This window comes from Rhea americana, unplaced genomic scaffold (genome assembly GCF_003343005.1).
Source record: "Rhea americana isolate MKP2758 unplaced genomic scaffold, rheAme1 scaffold_24, whole genome shotgun sequence".
Lineage (NCBI taxonomy): Eukaryota > Metazoa > Chordata > Aves > Rheiformes > Rheidae > Rhea > Rhea americana.
The window spans coordinates 1,131,951-1,152,819 of NW_028186357.1; the positions used below are offsets into that span (position 1 = coordinate 1,131,951).

A 20,869-nucleotide genomic window follows, 5' to 3' on the forward strand; every position below is an offset into this window, starting at 1 on the left:
AAAAAAAAAAAGAAGAGACATGCACAAATTGAAAAAACATGGAAACAAAGGTTTTCCAAGCCTAACGTTAAGACATTTCAAAAACATGACTCTTCGTCCTGTTTTAGCATCAAGTCTCTGCTCATTCCCGTGTGCACAGTTAAGAAAAACAAACCAATAAACCCAACTCGTATGGTTTCTTCCCACCGCACTACGCTGTGTCCCAGCGGTTCCCAAATGCTACTCAGCTCCCAGAAAGAGAAGGATGGGGCAGATGGGCTGCTTCTGCCAGCTGTGGAGCATGGTAGCACGTGTAGTAATACAAGCCCTTAGGTTGTCACCTGTGGACCTCAAGGCAGCTGACAAAGGGGGACAAGCACAATCATGGTTTCACAGACAAGGCCCTGAGGCAGAGGATGGTTGAGTGACCTCCAAAGACCAGAAAAGCAAGTTGGTGGCAAAAACCACAAGGCTCCTACGCCCGTTGTCCCAGTCCAGTGTAGTAGCACTTGTGCCTGTTGCTAACCTCTGCGGTACACCACAGCTCGCAGCGGGTATGTCTGGCTACCAGAAGCACTGCCATTGCACTGCCACCTCCCACGCTGGTGTCTCCGTGACCACAAAGGACTCTCTCCATCCAGCATGCCAGCTCGTGTGGGGAGATTATCTCCGTTGAGAGTATATCATGCTATGGGTAGAGCCATCTCACGTAGATTTATCTCTGTGATACAATGCCAGGAGGACCTGGAGAGCAACCCTTCACTGACTCCAGCTGGCTCCGCGCTGTTTGCCCCACATATCCCAGTCTGTTCCTCGGGAGACCAACTTAACAACGCTGGCAATACTTTTYCCCCATTTATCCCAGCCCAAAACTGCAACAGTTGGGGAGAGTTTGACTGCACATGCAACTTGTGTCTTCCAAATTTGCAGTCCTCCACATCGTTTGTGGGCCCCATCACTGCAATCTAGACTTTGTGCCTTGCKTGTTCATCAAGAAAAGGAGCATACTCACATCTGCGTAGACATTGGTGCCAAACACCGGTGCCCAGTATGATGGCTCATCTTTACAGTGGGCTGGACAATAAATCCTAGAAAACAATTTATTCATATTTATTCTCTATAWAAAGGCTCAACAGGAAAACAAGTTACATTCTTGGAAGATTTCAAGTGCCTGCATCTGGTCTGCAGGTGGCAACAGTGAATCTAATTATCTGTTCCCCTCAGATGACATTTGGTAGTTACTGCAGGATGTAAATAGAGATTTTTTTTGACCAGTAAAAGAGGGGTTGATCTTCTATGACATCTTCAAAGGGGAGTTTCTATGTTTTTGCACAATCTGTTCATGCGAGTAGTAGCACGTATTCATTCCCCCCACCACCATCACTCTACACCTGCACAAAACAGCTTTCTAGAGCAAAGTTCCCCCACATTTTAAGACGAAAAGGATAAAACATCCAAAAAACAGCAAGTACAAGAGAATAGAGGCAGAGCATGAAGCTGCGCACCCATGCTCAGCAGCTCACTGAAACGGATCATGTTTCCTGGCTTTCCTATGCTGCTGGATCAGCTGAGAAACTTAGCATGGATTTTATATCACGATGTCAGTGTGCCTGCTCGTGCTGAGGATGCGCCCAGGGAAAAGCCTGGCTGCAGAAGGAGGCGTGCAATTCTTGAACCCCTTCTCCAGCTCAGCTGGCATAACCTGCTCCTCTTCCTTTAGCCCCCAGATTTGGGCATCTCCGTGCGGTTGAACCTGCTTTAACCTGCCTSTCCCTCCAGCAGCGCAGATTTAAGCCAAGCGCAAACAGGGTCATGCTCGTGGTATGCCGTTACCTTGGGCAGTGAGATGCCGGCTTTTTGAACTGGCACAGTTCGGCTACTGTGGTATAACAATCCAGCGTCTGCGCTGCAGAAAGAAAAACAGAGAGGCAAATTATTAGGACTGATAGCTCGAGCCTCGGTCCCGCCGAGTCTCCAACAAGCCGCGCGTCCAGCTGAGGGCAGAGCTGCAGCCAGAAGGAAAGCTGCTTTCTGCTCTCYGCACAGTACAGAGGAGAGCCTCCAAAGCTCTCCAGCAGAAATCCAACTAGGTTACTACAGCATAGTCTTCAAAAGGTCACAACTTAGGAAAGAGAAAAGTAGCTAACTCATAAGATTAGTGTATTGTTGCTACAACAGCTAGGTAGACTCCAGACTTGGAGTCTTAGTAAACTGACACCTCAGGTTTTACCCTAACACATAAGGATGGCTGACCTTCCACCACTCCGTCATCAGCAGCTCATGATGCTGCAGCAGAGATTTAGACCTGACCATGACTCACCACCAAGAGATGCTGCTGAAAATGGGCAGTTATCTCACTGTTTGGCTCCCTACTCCTAGCTCCCATGGAAAAATGAGATGGTTGATAGTGAAATGGCCCATGTTGGATRATGGATGGCCAGAGCAGTTCTTAGCTGTGATATCAGTTCTTTTAACATGACCACTTAAAATGAAGAGTATTGTATRGAATGATGTTTGCAAGCATGCCATAAAACTCTCACAACAATGATTTCTCATCAGCTTTATGAACTTACTTGTGACTTTGGAAACCATGAATGCATTTGAAGGTTTATTTTTCCTATAAAATAAGCAAACAAAAAGGATTATTAAAAATCAGCGTACTATAATTACTYAAATTACTCAACATCTACTTATATTTAAAACAAATACAGAGGTGAGATTTTTTTTTTTCAAAAAAGTAGTACCTAAAAGATTCTACGCCGTTTCTGGTGGACTTCACGAATGACGGCGTCCTCCCCTTCCTCGTGATATCAACCAGTCCTCCCTTGTTGTCTAGGATGCCGTAATGAATGGCAGCACGGCATATGCTCGATGACTGAGAGGAACGGAACGAATTGCACGTGAAATAGATCTGAATCACGGGGCTACACCGACCAACAACTGTGCAAAAACCCAATAAGGAGTAAAACCACCACCAAAATGCCAAGTGGAAAATGAACGGAGCACTGCTGTTAAACATTACCCTTCCACCATAACCTTACTCGTTTTTTCTCCTCCAAGCATTGCTTGGTTGAACAACAAACTTTTTTTAAACAACAAAACTGAGTATTCAGAGATAATTTAGAGGAAAAGCAATATTGGAAATTAACTACCCTATGAAATATTTCCAGTTCTCAACAAAATACTAAAACCCAAAATATTTCTGTTGAAATTACTTGGAGGTGACAGGTATCTACAATCCCAGAAGTTGCGAGGCAACAGTGTTTCCTGGGCGATGCCATCATGCACCCATGGCAAGAACGGGGAACGAGGTTATTCCAGGGAAAACACCAATAGTGCACTGGTAAAAGTATCTAGGACTTGTGGTATTTGGCTTTATACTGAAAACTTGGAATTTCAAGCAGAAAGCAAACATGTTTTTATACAAAAAACCACTTTCATCTTCAACCTTTTTTCACCGCAAAAGTAGTTCTGATGGGAAAACATCACCATGCTTTTCATGTAAATTATTTTGCTAATTCAAAATTCATCAGATCATCCCAAAATATTCTCTAGTTACAACTTTTAACAATGTTTTTAGTATAGAGTTTCTATTCAGTATGACAACTGTCTGCACTACAAAAAAGATCCATGAAAGAATTGTTGATCCATGTCCCTCAGTCTCCGTGGATTTTAATTGCACATTAAGTGTATTCATGAAAAGATCAAGTCTGGAATCACTTCACCTTTCCAGACATTTTTTTAATCGCTAAGATGAGGAAAATGCAGATAATCTTTGTTAGCACATTTTACAGCACCACAGTTGGAGAATTCGAAAAACCAAATTACATTAGAATAGTTGGCATTCCCCATTTCTGTTATTACCACTAACTCCCCACAAATTACATCTACGAGCTATTAAAAGGTACTTACACTCTCATAATAAAATGTTCCAAAGATCTTTCCCTTACTGTACAGGCAGCCAGCTGGGCACAGATACCTAGTGAAGATATATATCTTTGAGGGTGGCGAAAAAACAATTCAAGAAAAACAGACTTTGACTCTATTTCATTTAATAGTCATTCCATTCATTTCACGTAATTCTTCCATTTAAAAACAAGATTGCAAAATAGCTACTTTTTAAAACTGTTTCTCCACCCTTCTTAAAAACCCGACCAATATTTAGATTCTGTGGATTTGGGTTTTCTCCAAGTGATAAACTGTCCTGTTCTTTACAGAAACCTTAACCAGAAGTTCTTGACTGGCTGGGAGGGGACAAGCCATGAATTATTCGTCTGCCTTGGACAGGAATGGAACGCACGAGAAAGGTTCAAAAAAATGACGGCCAAAATTTATTAAATGATTTTGGACACCTGGATCTGTGGGTTATCATGGCTGCATAAAATAAACCGAGTCACCTTACTGCTAATCTTGGCTGAATACTTTGTAGAAAGAGAATGAAAGCTTTTTCAAGGYCTTGGGTAAAACCCTTCAAGGGATTTACCTAGATAGTCACAAAAAATATATATATTACAGGCTTTCCCTTGTTTGCAAGGACCTGCCAAATTTTAGACCACTTTTTCCTGGACTGCTCCAAGAGAGATCATTGAAACGCTACCTGTTGCATGTTGAGCCTCTGCATTTGTCTCTCATCTTGGTTTCACAGGTAATGACTTGTGCTGGGGAAAAAAAAAATGTGTAGAGTAAACAAAATGTGAGGTGCAAGAGGAAGACCGAGAGGGAGTGCCAGATAAAATGTGGTTTGTGCCTATTCAGCTTTTTGCATACAAGACAGGTGTTTTCTTAAATATTAACAAGGAAGAAACATTTGACAGCAGAAGGCTTTGATTTACAGCCCAAGGGCTACAGCCAGAGCTCTGATTCTCCATTTAATTGCAGGCTCTCGAGATGGTAGCAGATAAACTTGAAAATGATGTGGTTGTTCGCTTCCCCTCAGTTTCAGGATAACGCTCTTTTAATTAACAATGATTAGCAAACAAGAACAGAAACACCGTCGTGCCACAATTCTGCAAWGTTCCCAAGCAAGAAAGAGAAAGAGGAGGGRGAAAAATATACAGCCAAAATCCCCAAAACAGTTATGGAGAGGGTGGCTGTTGAGTTCAGTATATTTTAAATGTGACACAAACCCAACATTTGCTGCAGTGACTCCCGATCTAGGAACCTTCGCTCCGTTGACACTTACTCGTCTTAGAAGGCAGCACCGGGCGTAAAGGMCGAGCAAACACTGCCCAGCGCCCCGGGAGGCAGGGCACGAGCGGCTTCTGCGAGCTTTGCTCTTCGCTTCTGCTATAACTGACTGCAAATTATCACCCAGATCACCTTCCCCCTCCACTCAAACATCCTCCCGGGTGGTTTTTTTAACTGACCCCTCCACACTTCATCCTAGAGAGGAGCTGAAGAACAAAGACGCCGTCTTACTCATGTAGCTGGCCGGGGCGATCTTCTTGGGCTTGACTGGTTTGGTGGCTTTGCTCTCCAGGTTGGGGAACCACACGGGTTTGTGCTCTGCGATCTGCGAAGTCTCCACTTCATTGGTCTCATCTGTCTCGGGGATTATAGTATCCTCATAACGATAATCTTGTTAGGAGGGGGATTAAAAATAATGGCAGCATGTTAGTATTAACAGGAAAGGCAGACAAGCTCATACGTTGAGGGAGATTATTTGYTTTGACAAGGATCCATTTTTAAATAGCTGGAAACTCAAAATGCAAGTTAAACACGGTGTAGGGCTGCTGCCAAGGCAGGTAGTGCACTGGGAGAGGAGACCTGGCTTTCCAGCAGTCACTTGTTCTGCACATAGAGCAGCATTTACAGAGCTTAACGATAAACGGTTGCAATGAACCTCATCATCTAGAGAACAGAACTGCACTGAAATTTCTACTTTTCTGACCTGGTTCCAGCTCTTCCACTCCAGACGGAAATTAAAAAAAAAAAAAMAAAAAAGTAAAAAAATAAAAAAGAGAGAGAGAAATTTTCTGGAAGTCTACCAAAAAGGGAGCGTTAGCACCTAGGAAGGTGGCTGAAGCTCCTCAAAATCCCCCAAGGCCACAGCCTCATCCTGCCCAGCAGTAAAGCAAGGGTCTCACTGCAGCCTAATTGCTGCTACATCGCGGCTCCATCGCCACGGAGCCGTTATCCTGCTTTTTACCTCCGCTAAAGAACAAGTCTGCTGCTGTTGCAGGTAGGAAAAGGGACTCTGGAAACGGTGCCAGCTAAATTCATTGCACTTGGCTCGTCTCATCTGAAACCTTACGCTGCGCTCGTCCTCGGCAGCAAAAAGACCGACGCAAACAAGGGGATGATGGATGGCTGAAATCTTCCAGAGGAATTTCTCCCTCCAGCTGCACAAGCAGCGTGCTCCATCGCCTCGCGCTGCGGCATCCACCTGCACTCGCTCGGCTTTCCTGGTGGTTCCCAATGCCCCCAGATTAAAACGACAAATACAAAAAAATGAGCSTCTGCTTTGGGAAAATCTCCAGTTTGCCCATTTCTGGAAGCCCCAGTTTTCTGTGCAATAAAACATATGGGGGAGAAAAAAAGAAAAAAAAAGACAGCCTCAGTGCTTGTGCCAGTAAACACTCTGCCCTCGGGAAACAGAGCTGCTTCACTGGAAATTTCAGCATTAATAGCATTTTATACCCTCGCTGTGTAACAACCTTTATTCTAAGGGAGATCCACATGTTGGAAAACTGTCCAGGATCCCCCCTTCTCCTCCGAGAAACAGGAATCGCCGCACTCATGTTGCAGACGGCAAAGCCACGGCGGCGGAGAGGGAAACGCTGCGTCCCCGGCCCCGGGAGGCGCGGGGCGGCCGGCCAGGGCCTGCCCACCCACAGCGGAACATTCCCTTCCCAAACAAGCCCGGGAGGACGGGATCGCTGCCGCCCGCAGCCTTCCAGAGATCAAAATCCCGCCCGAACGCGCGAGCCGAACCGATGTAAACGCAATTTCCCCCCGCCAGAGCGCCCGCTCCGGTTTGCACCGGGATGCAAATACGCAGGAGCGGAGCTGGGCGGGGGGGGTTGTTTGGGGTCTTTTCTGTTGCTGGATTTTTTTTTTTTTTTTTTTTTTTTTTTTTTTTTTTTTTTTTTTTTTTTTTTTTTTTTTTTTTTTTTTTTTTTTTTTTTTNTTTTTGCTATCTTAACATCCTTCTGTTTCGGGCGCCGGCACCTACCCTTGTAGCAGAGGTTGTTCTGGCAGCCTCCTCCGTAGCTCGGCGGGCACTCGGAGCAGGGGCGGCCGTTCTTGTACGGGGCTTCCCCGATCCAGTTGCCCCTGGAAGCACGGGAGAAACGCCGTCCGGTCACGGACCCGCAGCACCGCCCTCCGAGCCGAGCCCCGAGCGCGGGAAAGGCTCCGCTCTCCCCCTCTCCGGGCGCTCTGCAGCGCGCCAGCGCTAACGCYGCGGAGCACGGCAAGGACGGACACGTCGGGGCCACCTGCTTTCCGCTTCCCGGCCGGGTGGTCGCCGACCAGYGCTTGCCGTCGGCGCTCTGGCGCGCGCTCCCCAAAGCCACCGGAGCCGCAGGTCTCCCACCGTTTTCTCCAACCCCTCGGGGCAGCTCCACGGCCAGGCCGGAGCACAGCTCTTTCCTTTTAAAAGCTGTTTCATTTCCCATCTGGAACCGTTTCCAAGTAGAATAGCACACGGCTCAGCCCGAGACAGCAGAAACACGAGCGCCCTGGGCTAACCAGATCATCTGGGCAGCAGAAGAGCGCTTGCACGTTCTCCTTGCCCAAACTGGCCATCCCCAAGTCCCCAGTTTGGCTTCCGAGGCCACAAAAGCCTCCGCTCTTGCCGTAACCCAGAGGAACTAAGCAAAGACTATACAATTAGCCCAGGAAAGYCTTGCAAGGAAAGCGTTCCCCTTCACTTCCAGAAAGGCCTTTTCTGCCGGGTTTATTCGATGACTTGCACGTTCTTATACACATAAGTAATATCACCGTCACTTTAAACTAACACCAATACTGTGATCTTATGTAAGCAGACAAAAGTCAATGGATGACTGTCTTTTCTCAAGAAACTACCTAGAAACAAAAGGCCTCTTTGGCCCTCTGTGTTGCAAACATTAGAGGCTGAGAAGGTTCAAGAAGGCAGAGTTCAGCCTGTGACTACGAACCCTTCAGTGACTGCTCTTTCAGCTGTCTCCACCTATAAGGCTAGCTGAGGACAGCGTGCACTGAAGCCAGAGAGAAGAGATTAAGCAGAAACTGCAGAAATAGAGTATTTTTCCATCCAGCAGCCCTGAATGGATGACGTGCAGAGGAGTCAAACCTACTATGGGAACTCCATGGGCTACAGTGGGATCCCATATGAGGATCAGGTATTAAATCCCACCAAATTGCAAAGGAGCATAACGCATTCAGTATCTTAAGTGTGGAGAAGGGCTCGTGTGAGACAACGCCCCAACGAGCTTCTGCCCGGATTGCACTACAGGCTCCAGCTGCTGGCTTTCGTGGTCCAGCTCTGCACCCACACGGCTGGCTTCTTTCCCCTGTGTTATTATGCCCTATGGACTCCAAAACTCAGATGCTCTCCAAGCTGTTCCGTTTGTATTTAGCGATTTCCCTATTTCTTTTTGCTGCTCTCTCAGTTTCGAATCACCAGCAACCTGGAGTGGAAATGCCTCTCGTACAGGCCTTAAAATAGAATATACTAATTGCAATTGCCAGCTTCCCAGAAGGCAGGAAACCTCTTCCAGACGTAGTACTCCAGGTTTTWAAATGCAAGTTTCATTTTAAACCTAATCAAACTATCAAGCTAGCTTAATTTCAACTGCTACAGTTTCACTTTTTTTTTYYTTTTYCYTYYTTTTTTTTTAAATCATGGGAAGTTTACTGGGCCAGGAACTCCTCTTTATGCAGCTCCTTGCACAGCGCCTCTTAGCTCAGGTAGCTTCTTCCAGCAGCTGCTGCAGGGCTGATTTGGACAGAGCAGTAGTTTGCTTAAAACAACAGATTGTGCAGGAGGGGGTGAAAATCTGTCCCAATATCACAGGCTGCTTTGCCTGCACCAGCCCGAGGGCCGGGGTATGGAGGCTACTGCTGGAATCGAGGTCAGCAGTACTAAGCAGCCTTAATCACCGCTCCTGTCCCCTCCCATGCTCGGAACAGCAGCGAGAGCGAGCGCCGCTTGGCAGGCATCTCCCCCAGCTCTGTCCTCGCCACCTCCTGCTCCTCCTTCCCATGGCAGAGACATCAAAGCCCCGGTCTGGCCCCAGCCCCTCATTCAGTTTTCCAGGCAACGCTCAGAAGTCTTGAACCAGCTCTGTGCTGCAGTCTAAAGAAAAAATTTAAAGCCACAACCACCGGTCTAGACTGCCTGAAATCTCTTCCCCAGATCCTGGGTGAGTGAAGCAACCTTCCAGCCCGTGGCTTTAGGAAAGCCGTGAGAGCCCATCTGATCTGCCTTACTTGGGCGAGTAGTTGCAGACCAGGTAGACGGCGTTCTCCCAGATTTCTCCCCAGACGTTCATCTGCTTGCAGACGTTCACGGCACAGCCAATCTTGTTCGTCGTGGCCCAGACTATCTGCAAAGGCAACAYCGTTATTTAAAATGAGGAAACTAGCCCTCTGTGGGCACATCGAGCCAATATTTCAGTGGCAAATGGGCCATGGTTGGGCAGAGAGAACRTAAATGCCAAAGCGCTCTGTCTCCCTTACCTGGGTGTAATGCGTGCACATAGATCCGGTGCATTTCTCTGGGCACCAGGGGTTGCATTCGTGAGGATATGGGTATGTATAATCTTTAACCTCATCATACCAAGACTGGACATGGAAAGCTGGAGAACGGTACCTGAAAGATCAAAACCGTCACAGCTTAGAGCACCAACTTCTTTTGGAGGTTTTCGAACAGTATCTGTAGCCTCCTGGTATATCATAACTTCAAGATTTCAACACAGCTTTTATTAACTATATATAAACCAACTGAAAAGTTTCTTAAGGCAAGTTCCACTCCTTGAGAAATTGTTACTTAAGAAGCCAGTAAAATGTCTTATGATCAGAAAAATAATTTTAAAAACCTTACTGAAAAAGTTAAGATTTCTTATTTCTTCACCCAAATTCACAGCCTGGTCTGACTGTATTATTTATAGGTTTGACACTCTCTTCAAATGCCGCTGACCTGAAATGTCCTCCTGGCTTTTCCACTCCATTATAAAAAAAACTTCTAGTTTGGCAGAAAGGTATATTTTGAAAGTAAACACAAGTTAAGGTTTGCCAAACATCTTAAACTGAAAGCCATCATGTACCTATTTTACCACGAGGCAATTTGCTAAATCTGGAAGTACGTTAGCAGTCAATATTGTAAGTCCTTTGCAAATGGAGTAAGCTTCTTCACACTCGCATCACACCCCTGTTAGTGCAGAACCATTAATTCACCAAACGTGTATCCCACCTTTGACTGCCAAAATTTCCCAGTGCAGCAAAATCCTCCGTGTGCTGCATATACTTTGCACAAGCTATGCACACGATATTGCAGTCTGCAGCACCGCTGACATTATTTGTGCTTATTTGGAGCACGGGAATGGTGGGAAGGGCGTTAAAATCACCTAGAGAAAGCCATACGCACGCTGCATGCTACGTACAGAAGGAGAAAACAGAGCAATCTGCAAACTTGCTGCCAAACTASAACAGCGCTGCAAGCCCACTGCTTTTTATTGCTTTCAACAGCTCGCCTGAAGCAAGCAGCCAGAAACACAAATGTCATTACCAATTGTAGTTTGTTCTTTCAGCCAACTCTTCATTAAAAAAATCATTCATTAGAAGTATTTTAAAAACATTAATCTCGTGATGTCATTAAGTGAATACTTTCCGAGTCCTACTTTACAAAAGAGGAAATTGAGGCAGTCAAATTATGGCCCATTCCTGAAAAAAATGAGATAAATATTTCCTTTTCCTCTCAGTGATTGAAAAGGGAGCAAGATTGGATCTATCTCCATCAATAACCATGGCCATCTTGAAAGCTTGTAGGAGAGCCAAGAACAGCCTGATCTTTTGACTTTGTTTCCAATGGATTAACCACTCTACTTTCCAATCATTATTTACATCGGCCAACAAAAATGGGCCCAATTTTTATATCAGGCTAATTTCACATTAGCAGATTTCCATTGCTTCCAACCAAGTTCTACCTGATTCACAACAAGCATAACTGCATTTCAGCTCATAACGGTTTCTGAGCACGTGTTTGCTTTACAAAATAGGCTTAACCTATAACGGGCGTAACAATGGGATCTTAATAATAAACACTTTTCACCATCGCATGGCAAGGCAAAGCCATTTGGAAGGTTTAACTTAATYATTCCTAGCTGAGTTAACAACCCTAGGTTAAAATCTTTCCCCTGAAGGACAAAATAAACTGCAAAGTGGTTTCAGTAAAGAGAAACTAGGAGTTGGATAAATATTTATGGGAAACATGATGGGAGATATTCAAAAGATTTACAGCAATGAGTGCTGAATGAGCAGTAGTATCCAGATATTGTTTCTGAGAAACTTCATTTTTCAGCTGGTTCTCAGTGTGCTGCCAGAAGTTGTCCCTGAAACAGCAGGCTGAGGAGCGATGGCGGTGCGTTCACTAGCTGTTCTTCTCAATGGGCATGAGCGACCTTAGGTATACCATGACCTGAGATATAGACATATGAAGCAACCGGAATCAGAGCTAGTTTGCTGGGAATAGCCAGCTGAAGGTCGCTGCGGATGTTTTTATTGTCCCTATTTCACTTAAGCAATTGCGGTTATTGCTCCTCACCTTTTCTCCCGTCTTTCCAGTGCTCTGTTAAGCAGCAGCTGGGCAAACTTTTCACACTGCCTCTCAGGGAGGATCCATAAACTGCTCTTTGTGCTTAGCTTGTGGTTTCCCAACTCTTACCTGCCCCAGTGAACTGCCAGGTTCTGTCCAATTGACCTGATGAGAACACTTGGCCCGTGGTCCCAGATGCACTGCTGAGCCCAAGCATGGGCTGATCTTTCCAGCTCATCATCCCAGGTCTGTGGGGTGCAGAGAGAAAAGAACAGGTCAATTTGTCCCAATTAAGCTTATTAGATCAAGAGAGTCAACCAATAGCAATTAGCGGAGAAAGAGACTAAATTGCAGCTCACCACTGGTGTCTGGTCTGTCATTGCAAAACTAGCACATTTTATTGATGTACTCTGACCTAATAGTRAATTTCTCAAGAAACACCCCTGCCACAGAAGTGAATGGCACAAAATAGTCTCTTTTTTTCCCCCTATTGTTTGATGCTATGCTTCTTTGGAGATACTTTGCTTAGAAGAATACAAAAYAGACCTGGTAAGACCTGCAGAACTTGCCTAGACCACCCGCTCCAAAATACGACAAGTATAGCAAGACATTCTTGGCAGGTGTTTTTCTAATCTGTTAAAAAGGAGGGGAGGGGGAGGGAAGAAAAAAAGAAAGTCCACCAGGTGATAGAGATGCTAGTGCTGCCTCATGCAGTCTATTACTCACATCTCCAGGARTTCTAACACGCTGTGATGCAGTCACGGCATGATTTTCCAGCCTTAATGTCAGGGCATTTCCTAGCTTACCCATTAAATCATAATTTCAGCAATGGATGCACTCCTACACTCCGCTATGGACACAGCTGGATATTTTTGGCCCAACTTCCTAAGCAAGTGACAATTATGCAGTTACCAGGCCCATGTGGGTCTGAGTCCCTCATCTCCCCTTCCTCTGATGGATGCAGTCAGATCTGACAGAGCTGGTAAAGACTCAGAGCTATTAAGCTCGTATCACTTTCGTTAAAATAGGCAGATTAGAAGGTGACAGATCCTGTTAACATTCCCACGGAGGGAAAGACGTCAGCATGAGGTCAGTCCTCACTAAATACCACCCAATTATAATCCAAATTAGGGTTCAAATGTGACACAAAGGCAAATAGGAAACCAGGCTTCTTGGTTCCAATACCCAGGGGCGTATTTGTTTTAAAGGCTAGACTTGTTGGACGGGGTAGATAGTGCACTGCTGGACCCAGGAGATAATGTACTGACTTCATTGTTTAGTTACTGGCAGCTAGTCTACTCAGAAGTGTCCTGAGAGGATAATTTGTTGGGACTAAAATATTACTGCACATTCCTACAAATAAAAACGAAGAGAAGAGAGGCCTTGTAATGTGTCTCCAGCTCATTCATGTGCCAGTGTAAAATTACGTCTTTTTTTGGACATTCACCATCATAACCAGCTGATCTTTCCAACTTCTGTCTTCTCCAGAAGAGAGACTTATGGTGTCAAACATATCAAAGGACCTGTCAGAGCCGACTTGGAGGAGTGGAGGGCATTGAGGCTCTTAAGCACATTATAAAAACAGTGATTGCTCATGCTGAATAAGTATCTGAACATGGTCTCAAGGCAGTTATAACTGGGATGCGGAAGGACCGCCTGTCTCTGGCTAGGAGAGCAGGAAAACACGTCTCCTGGAACTCGGAACGTCTACACTATCTTCAGAAGACAAACATGAGCTCATCAAACTGAGCTAACAACCCAGACCTCCAAGAACAGCTTATCATTAAGTATGCTCAGCAACCCAAATTCCAGCAACAGCCCAGAGTTACTCCGGGGTTATTAGCTTTACTTTGAACTGACTAGTGGCCAAGCAAATTCATGTCTGCAAAAAYCCATGTGGACACAGCCCTGACAAAGAGAGGAGATAAAATCATTTTCCATTTCAGCCCTCCAACTCCAGGAAGGTGCATGGGATCTGACCCACCACACACATTCTCAAACCTGTGTTTAGAGCAGACTACTGCAATTGYGCCTAGAAACATAGCTTTTTGTGGTCTCCCACCTTCTGCAGCCAGCAATGAGCTGCCACAAACCACTTTCCAATACAACACATAAGCCGCAAAAACTCTCCCAAGACGTTATGCGCGGCTAGTACCTCAGACTTTCTAGCAGGACATTATTTCCCGCTGCCTCAAAGGCAAGCACGTTCCAAATCTCCTAATTCAGTGCAGAGACATTATGAGCAAGAGGCTATTAAGTGGAAATTGATATGAACTTATGCATTGCATCTTTCTTTGATGCCTGTGGATAAATGAACACAGACAAGAGATACTCAACAGACAACTGGGAATGGGCTACGTCTTTGGCTGGCTTTGTGCCTGATGAGTAGAGAAGCTCATTTCTGCAGGCATCAGATTACAAAGTCATCCCATTTAAATTAGAGCTGTTATTTTCTTCTTGCTTCTCAGATATGAATGTGCTCAGGAGACTGGAATTATTTCAGAGCAATAAACATATCAAAAAAATAGATTTCAGATTCTCCCAGCTATACTTGTAAGAACTCTTTATGCCAATATTCAGCAGTATCTAGGAAGAATATTGAAGCCAGAGCCTCAGCATATGTCTGTGCTCACAGTCTTCAATCCATTTTGTGACAATTTGGCAGAGCTGATGCCGATTATTATGAGGACAAGAAGCACATGGCATGAAATGACCCAGGCATCAGGCTAAGTTTATATTCAATTTCTTCCCCTTCATGTTGAGGTTTTCCCTTGCCAGACTGCAGCAGCTGTCATAAGCAGCTACTTTGTTTGGAAAATACCAACCCAGTCTACATTAGTGAATTCTCATCTAGAGGTTTTTAAAAGGCTGTGGAAATGTGTGATTCCAAGTGATTTAGTCAACAGACTCTCCTTTTTTTCCCCCCTGGAAAGCTGTAATGACCTTTCAAAGAAGTACAGTACACACTCTGCATGTAAAATACATACATGGCATACTTACAGTATGCTATAATTTGTAGGTCCCAATTTAATAAGAATGTATCCCACAAGGAGTCTCTTTACTCATTGACTAGTTTGGAAAACCATCCCTAGACCTGGAATGCTCTCTTAATTCACTCACGTAGGAGTGAGGAGGTTACTCTCTCATTTTTCTTCACAGCTTAGGRACTTCTCACAATCCTCGCAGTTTACACTCATAAGTGGCACGAGAGTTCGGGACTGACATATACTGGCAGAAGCTTGGGCATGCTTCATTAACCCCCACGAAAGTATTATCCCGCCCTGACAGGGAAAACCACTACCCTACAGTGAAGAGGAAGGATGAGTACCTCGTGCTTACAAACAAACTATTTTCCTTCCAGAAACCTGCACAGAGCACAATTTCATTTTATCCAGCTTTCTTTGAGGCCTCCACAAGAGGCAAGATTTCTCCTTTTCATCCCTGCTGAAAGCCATCTGGCTAAGCCATCTTAAAGGGTCGAAGATGTCTTCGAACTATTAGATATTTTTCATTCCASGTTCATTAACAAGGGGTCTGGTTTGGTGTTGGCTCTAGCCCACTGCCATGATTGCTGTCATATAAGCCAAACATACAATGGAAGTGTAAGTAATAAAGCTGCTATACGGGTAATGTGATTTTGCATTTGACCAGTGTTATTATGAAGATATCCACTGCCCACATCTGGTCTATAGCAAAGCTTGGAAATCATTTTCCATTAACACAGAATACCAGTACTAGCTTCGAATTAATTATAGTAACCACTCAGCAAAAGAGCTTCTTTCTTTGATTTTTCCAGTCCACTTTACCTTTATCCACATGTGTATATGATCCTTTGATCTCTAGCTATGTCATGAAACTCACTGTACTATATTGCTCTTTTATTAATAACCTCCACTGCCCAAGGTTCCCGCCATAGTAGGTTAATGTTTCCCTTTCCTGGCACACATTAGCTCCCTTTGCCACTTTAGATCACTTAAGTGCGTCAGATAYAGAGCTAGGAGAAAGGACTTTCACAGGCAGCGTTGGGAGGTTGATGGCCAAGAACATGTTCTACCCGCTTATCCCCAAATTAGCACCACACATCGTCTGTGACGTTCCCACTGCTACCGAAGGAAGAGAGAAGTTTATCTGCAGCACTAAAGACAAACCATTCTCTTAAGCACGTCCAAATGAGAAGTGTCCTATGCYGAACAAAGGATTAAAGTGAAATTCACTTTCAGAATATACACAACGTTTCCAAAGAATATTGGGTAAACACGAATACATGAAAGACTGATTATAGCCCTTCCAAGTAGCACAGTTTTATACTCAGCTTCTTTTTTCACAGCATATAAGGCTCTTTCATTTGCCCTAAATCACCCATAAAACCACTAGAAAAGCACACTGAGCAAAGACAAACATAAAAGAGTAACCATGCTGGATGAGTAAATAGCAGTCGGCCAGTGGACATTCCGCAACTGCAGCCCTTTCAGATCCTCAAAGCCAACAAAAATACATTTGGCTTTCTCATGCTTTGTGTTTACTTTCTGGAAATTAATCAAATCACCTCTTCTCTGGCAATATGTTACAGGGAGCCAGCAGGATAATGTAATAGCCAGCTGAGGGAGATACAAAGCAACGGTTCTTAGAAAGGCACGCGATTTCTGACAAAATTGAGATGAAGGACTAGCAGCACAAATACTAATACGAACCAGCTAATAAGCAATAGTCCTTTCTTAATGTCCTCTGCTCTCCCTTCCCTTTTCTCTGAAATGGTAAAAGGCAGAACTTTCCATTTGCAGCAKTCATTTCAGCACATAGTAACAGCTGGCAAACAATCCTATATTGTACTTAATATACTATTTCTTTTACCTCTTAAATACGGTCTTAACAAATCATCAATCATCTAATCTGTCAGCAGGAGCACACAGTTGAAGTCAGGCTAGTTTATGTCATAACCATATTTGCACATTGGGAAAAGGCACAGAAAATATTATTTGCCTACATCATTTTCTGGCCCCACAGTATTTTGATGGCATTTCAAAAATAGCTCAAAGTAGGGTCTCTGGCATCAGGTGAAAAAAAATGTATATATGCATCTGAATCGTTGATGGTAAAGACACTTCATACTCCTGCTTTAACTTTCTCCCTCTGAAGYGGTAAAATACATTGACCAAACTTTCATTTTTATTTCTCGAGCTGTGAAAAGCCAATAGCAACAATCCACCTAGCCCTGAACTCCACCAAAGTCTTTCTGATGGCTTCCATGGATCCAGCTTATTTGCAGATGGAGCCATATTCCTTATGCCCTGCTTGACTAAGGTGCCAAACAGACTCCCATCAGTCCTAAGAACRCTTGTCTCTCATTGATAATCTGCAGTCACGAGCATATCATAAAACTGCAGATGCCAACTTCAGTGTTGGGCTGTAGCTGATGGCAACCCAAAGTTGCCCGTCATTGGTTTGTGCTAAGCAGACTGAGGTGATCCAAAACACCAGTCGCAATGGTCTGAAAGCTTTGTCAGGGAGAACATGGGTTAAACACTAGGGAAAATTTGATGCTTTTATGACGTTAAGGTAATGGAACAACCTGCTGAGACAGGCTATGGAATTGCCATCTCTGGAGATACATTCAGGGCAAGGCTAGACGGTATTTTATGAATAATGGAACCAGTTCTGAAATTATACGGTGGATGGACAAGATGACCCATTAGTGGTCTTTTCCAATCAAAACAGTCCAATGATCTAAAGCATCATTCACTGTGGGCTGAAACTGCTCCAGGAAACCTCTTGAGAAAAACTTATTTTAGAGGAAATTTGCTGCAACACTTTCACCATAAGGGAAACTAAAGTAAAGTTAAAGAAAAGTAATAAAGTTAGGTATCAGGAGTTAGACTCACCATATATTCCATATTAGAGGCTGATGGATAAACTTGACCTCTTAATTTATTGTGGAGCATCAGTATCTCCTGTCTGTCTGAAAATAAAATGGCTCTCTTGGATCTGGCATGAGGTTCCTCGCTCTGATATTTACTCAAAATGCTCTCCAGGTGACTTGAATTGGGCAAAATAAAGCACTCAGCTGCATTTGTCAGAAGCAGTAGACATCCAAGAGGAAAGATCCAAGGCAAGGCAGGATTCATTGCTGAAACAGAAGCCGGCAGAAATGGAGATAAGGATGATGGATGTGTTTTTCAGTTTCCTTGCAGAGACGTCTAGTGCTCAGTACAGGCCTGGAATTCGGGGGAGACAGAAAGTCAGAAAAATGCCAGAGAAACTCACTGTGCGCGTGACCTCCAAGGAAGCCACACAACTCAGATTTTTACATGAGAAAGAACGATACAAACAAAGTCTAACCAATTATTGATCATCCAAGTTACAGGAAGACCTATACAACTCCATACTTGATGGGAACTCAGTTTATTGTCCTGACTAACCCCTTGCACAGCTTCTAAGCTATGTTTGACCTAGATCTTTCTGGAACCTCTCACAGCTTCTACAAGCTATATGAGCAGYCACAGGGACTTTGAGAACCTGCAGATGAGTTAGCCATGCAGAAGCCTTTCAGATAAGGCTTGCCCTTCATGCCCACACAKGAGGAAAGAGGACTGAAACCGTGCCATGTAGCTTCTGCGATGGAAATTTGATAGRACACAGCAAAACTCCAGCAAGACTGCACTGGGGGAGAGGGTTTGCAGATGTCCTCAGGCATGATGATGGAGGTGGATGCCTTCTCCTCTGAAGGTGCTGAGCTGCAGCCATCGCCCAGCAACATCCAGGAGCTCCAAATAATGCCCTCTCCAAGTTGTGTCCCTTCACAGGTGGGAAAGGGAGACATTTTCAGCTGTTTTCCTGAAGTGGAGAACAGATATGTATAAAAAGGAAAGTAAATTCCCCAGTAAGCCAAGTGGCAGAGGTCAGGCATGAGCAAGAGCTATTTCAGAGGCCTGGGCCTGCCAACGCTCCACGAGAGCGGCTGCCAGACTCCCGAACCGTTCATGCAAAACGTCACGCCGAACGACCAGAATCGCTCCTGGCAAACGACGCACCGGCGTGCTGACGCTGCCGGGCAGCTTGACGGCGGGTGGAAGTGCAGCCASGGGGTGAGTTACAACGGGCTGGGAGAGGAGTTGGGGCATCCGCGCTCCCCAGCCGGGAGATCAGGCGTTCCTCACCCGGCCCAAGAGTTGGTGCTAATTGTACAGCTCCTGATGGTTTGGATGCCTGGGCTGAATTCAATCCCYGTCCTCCCCCTGCGAGACACGTGTGCTGGGGTCCTCCCGCTCCACCTGCCCAGATTAGCGGGAATCATTCTAAAAGCTTCAGCCCGGTGACTCGGATGTATCAAAGCAGGATTTCTTGTGAGCCGGCAAAGATGGGAAAAGCTTTCCTGCTCCCAGCCGTCACTCCTGAGCGGGACGTTGCAAATGCCTGATCGCCCAGACCCAGCGCAGCAGCAGCTCACCGGGAAGCATGAAGGTGCTGCACGAAGGTGCACAGCCCCCCACACTATAAGAGCCCCCCAAAGCTCCAAGAACCCCCCAAATCTGTAGGGTGCCTACACAAAAGTGCACTCTGAGCCTTCTTAGTGCAACRAGGCTGCACGAAGCCGGCAGTCTCCAGGCAGAGCATTAAGCCTTTGCTTTGACAGAACGAAGCAGGGATATAATTTGCTAAACTTTAGGCAACCTCCTTTCATCATTTGCTGTTCTGCAGAGCAAATGTAACCCTGGAAGACAGGACGTGCAGATGCCTCGGGGCAAACRTTGCTTTAACCTCATCCTCGTCTCAGCCCCGCGCGCTGGCGTTGGCCTCCCCGAAAGCAGGAGCCCAGCTCGCTAAGCGGGCTGCAGGCAGGCAGGGAGGGAGGGGGACAAAACCGAGCTGCTGCTTTTGTAGACCCGCCTCGCCCGGCTTCAGGGAACAACCCCTACTCTGAGACGCTKCCCCGCGCGTGTAAAAATAGCCGCTCCGCCGCGGCCGTGCACAACGCGGCCATTTAGCGGGGGCGGGAGCGGGCTGCAGCCGGAGCCCTGCGCTGGACGCCTGCCCTCGCCTGAGCACGGCGGGCGAACACCGCGCTTGCAGAGCGCGCCGCCTGGAAGAGCGGCCCCGCCGCGCCGAAGCGGACCTGCCCCGCTCGCCGCCGGCGCCTGCTCCCTCGGCATCTCCTTCCCCGCGCCCGGCCGGGCGGTTTCGGCAAGAGCTGCTTGATTTCAGATGCCCGCGCGCCTCTCCTAGTAGCCCCGTRCCCAGGTGCAAGGAAACGCTCAGAYGTACGTTAAAGCTAAGCGAGTGCAAGAGTCCTGCAGAGCCTCGGCAATGCCCCGRGGGCACATTAGGAATCCCCCTAATTAGGGCGGATTGAAAGCGAATTGCTTTTGAGTCGGGGTTCGCTATTACTCCGGGCAGTTTCTCAGCTGACAGTCAGCTGAGCAAGTCTGGGCTGCTGCAAGGGTCCAAAGGACGCGTGAGCGCAGCCYCGCTCTAGACCCGCCAGGCTCGCGGCACCGCTGCCAGGTAAACATCTGGGAGCGATCAGAAACGAGTGAGTCGGCAGAAAGCGGCTCCGGAATATCCTCCGGAGCGCGTTGCAACGGGACGAAAGGGAGGCATTCTTCTGAAATCTGAGGAAGTTAGAAAATGGCACTGGACTTCGGAAAAAAAAAAAAAAAAAGATTATTTTTAGAAAGCTATTTTCCAGACTAATGGATGGTGTCTGGATTTCAGAGCAAGCAGAAGAGCTGGTAACGCTTAAGGGCTGGCAGGGAGCGTTGCCTGCGAAAGCCACATGCAGGCTCCCTGCTGCATTTGGGTATGTCCTCACTTCACCCTAATACCTTGCGGCTATCGATCTCAAACCGGCTCGCTGGGCCAGCGTAAGAGTGGGTCTTTACCCCTTGCTTAGGGCTGACATTTGCAGCAAATGCACCCAGGGCCCTGTGACATTGTGCACGGAACGAGCGGATGGTGCCAGAAAGCGCAGGAGCTGGCACGGGCACACGGCACAGGATGCCAGCAAAGCCGAGGGGAGTCAGCCTGCGATCGGCTTCTAAACCGTGCTCATAAATTCAGTGGTAAAGCCAGAGTGTATCTCAGGCATTACACCCTAGGTCATCCATTTAACCAGGATGCACACATTTAAAGCTGTAAAGAATTGCTGTGTTGGCTTCA

The 20,869-nt window shown here is 46.1% G+C and overlaps 1 protein-coding gene across 2 annotated transcripts in view; it reads right to left on the bottom strand.

Moving 5' to 3' along the window:
- CRISPLD2 (cysteine rich secretory protein LCCL domain containing 2) overlaps positions 1 to 20,869 on the bottom strand; it is a 32,054-nt gene that overhangs the window by 10,274 nt on the left and 911 nt on the right. Inside the window, exons 2-13 of one of the 2 annotated variants that reach the window (XM_085306403.1) lie at positions 17,596 to 17,840; positions 11,846 to 11,964; positions 9,643 to 9,775; positions 9,394 to 9,509; positions 7,154 to 7,254; positions 5,398 to 5,556; positions 4,577 to 4,637; positions 3,892 to 3,958; positions 2,724 to 2,854; positions 2,553 to 2,596; positions 1,813 to 1,885; positions 992 to 1,067 (exon numbers count right to left, since the gene is read on the bottom strand). In XM_085306403.1, the coding sequence (XP_085162529.1) occupies positions 992 to 1,067; positions 1,813 to 1,885; positions 2,553 to 2,596; positions 2,724 to 2,854; positions 3,892 to 3,958; positions 4,577 to 4,637; positions 5,398 to 5,556; positions 7,154 to 7,254; positions 9,394 to 9,509; positions 9,643 to 9,775; positions 11,846 to 11,964; positions 17,596 to 17,838 (1,323 nt within the window). In that variant the 5' untranslated portion in view covers positions 17,839 to 17,840. Of the gene's footprint in view, positions 1 to 991; positions 1,068 to 1,812; positions 1,886 to 2,552; positions 2,597 to 2,723; positions 2,855 to 3,891; positions 3,959 to 4,576; positions 4,638 to 5,397; positions 5,557 to 7,153; positions 7,255 to 9,393; positions 9,510 to 9,642; positions 9,776 to 11,845; positions 11,965 to 17,595; positions 17,929 to 20,869 lie in introns of both variants that reach the window. The other variant, XM_085306401.1, reaches the window with a different exon arrangement.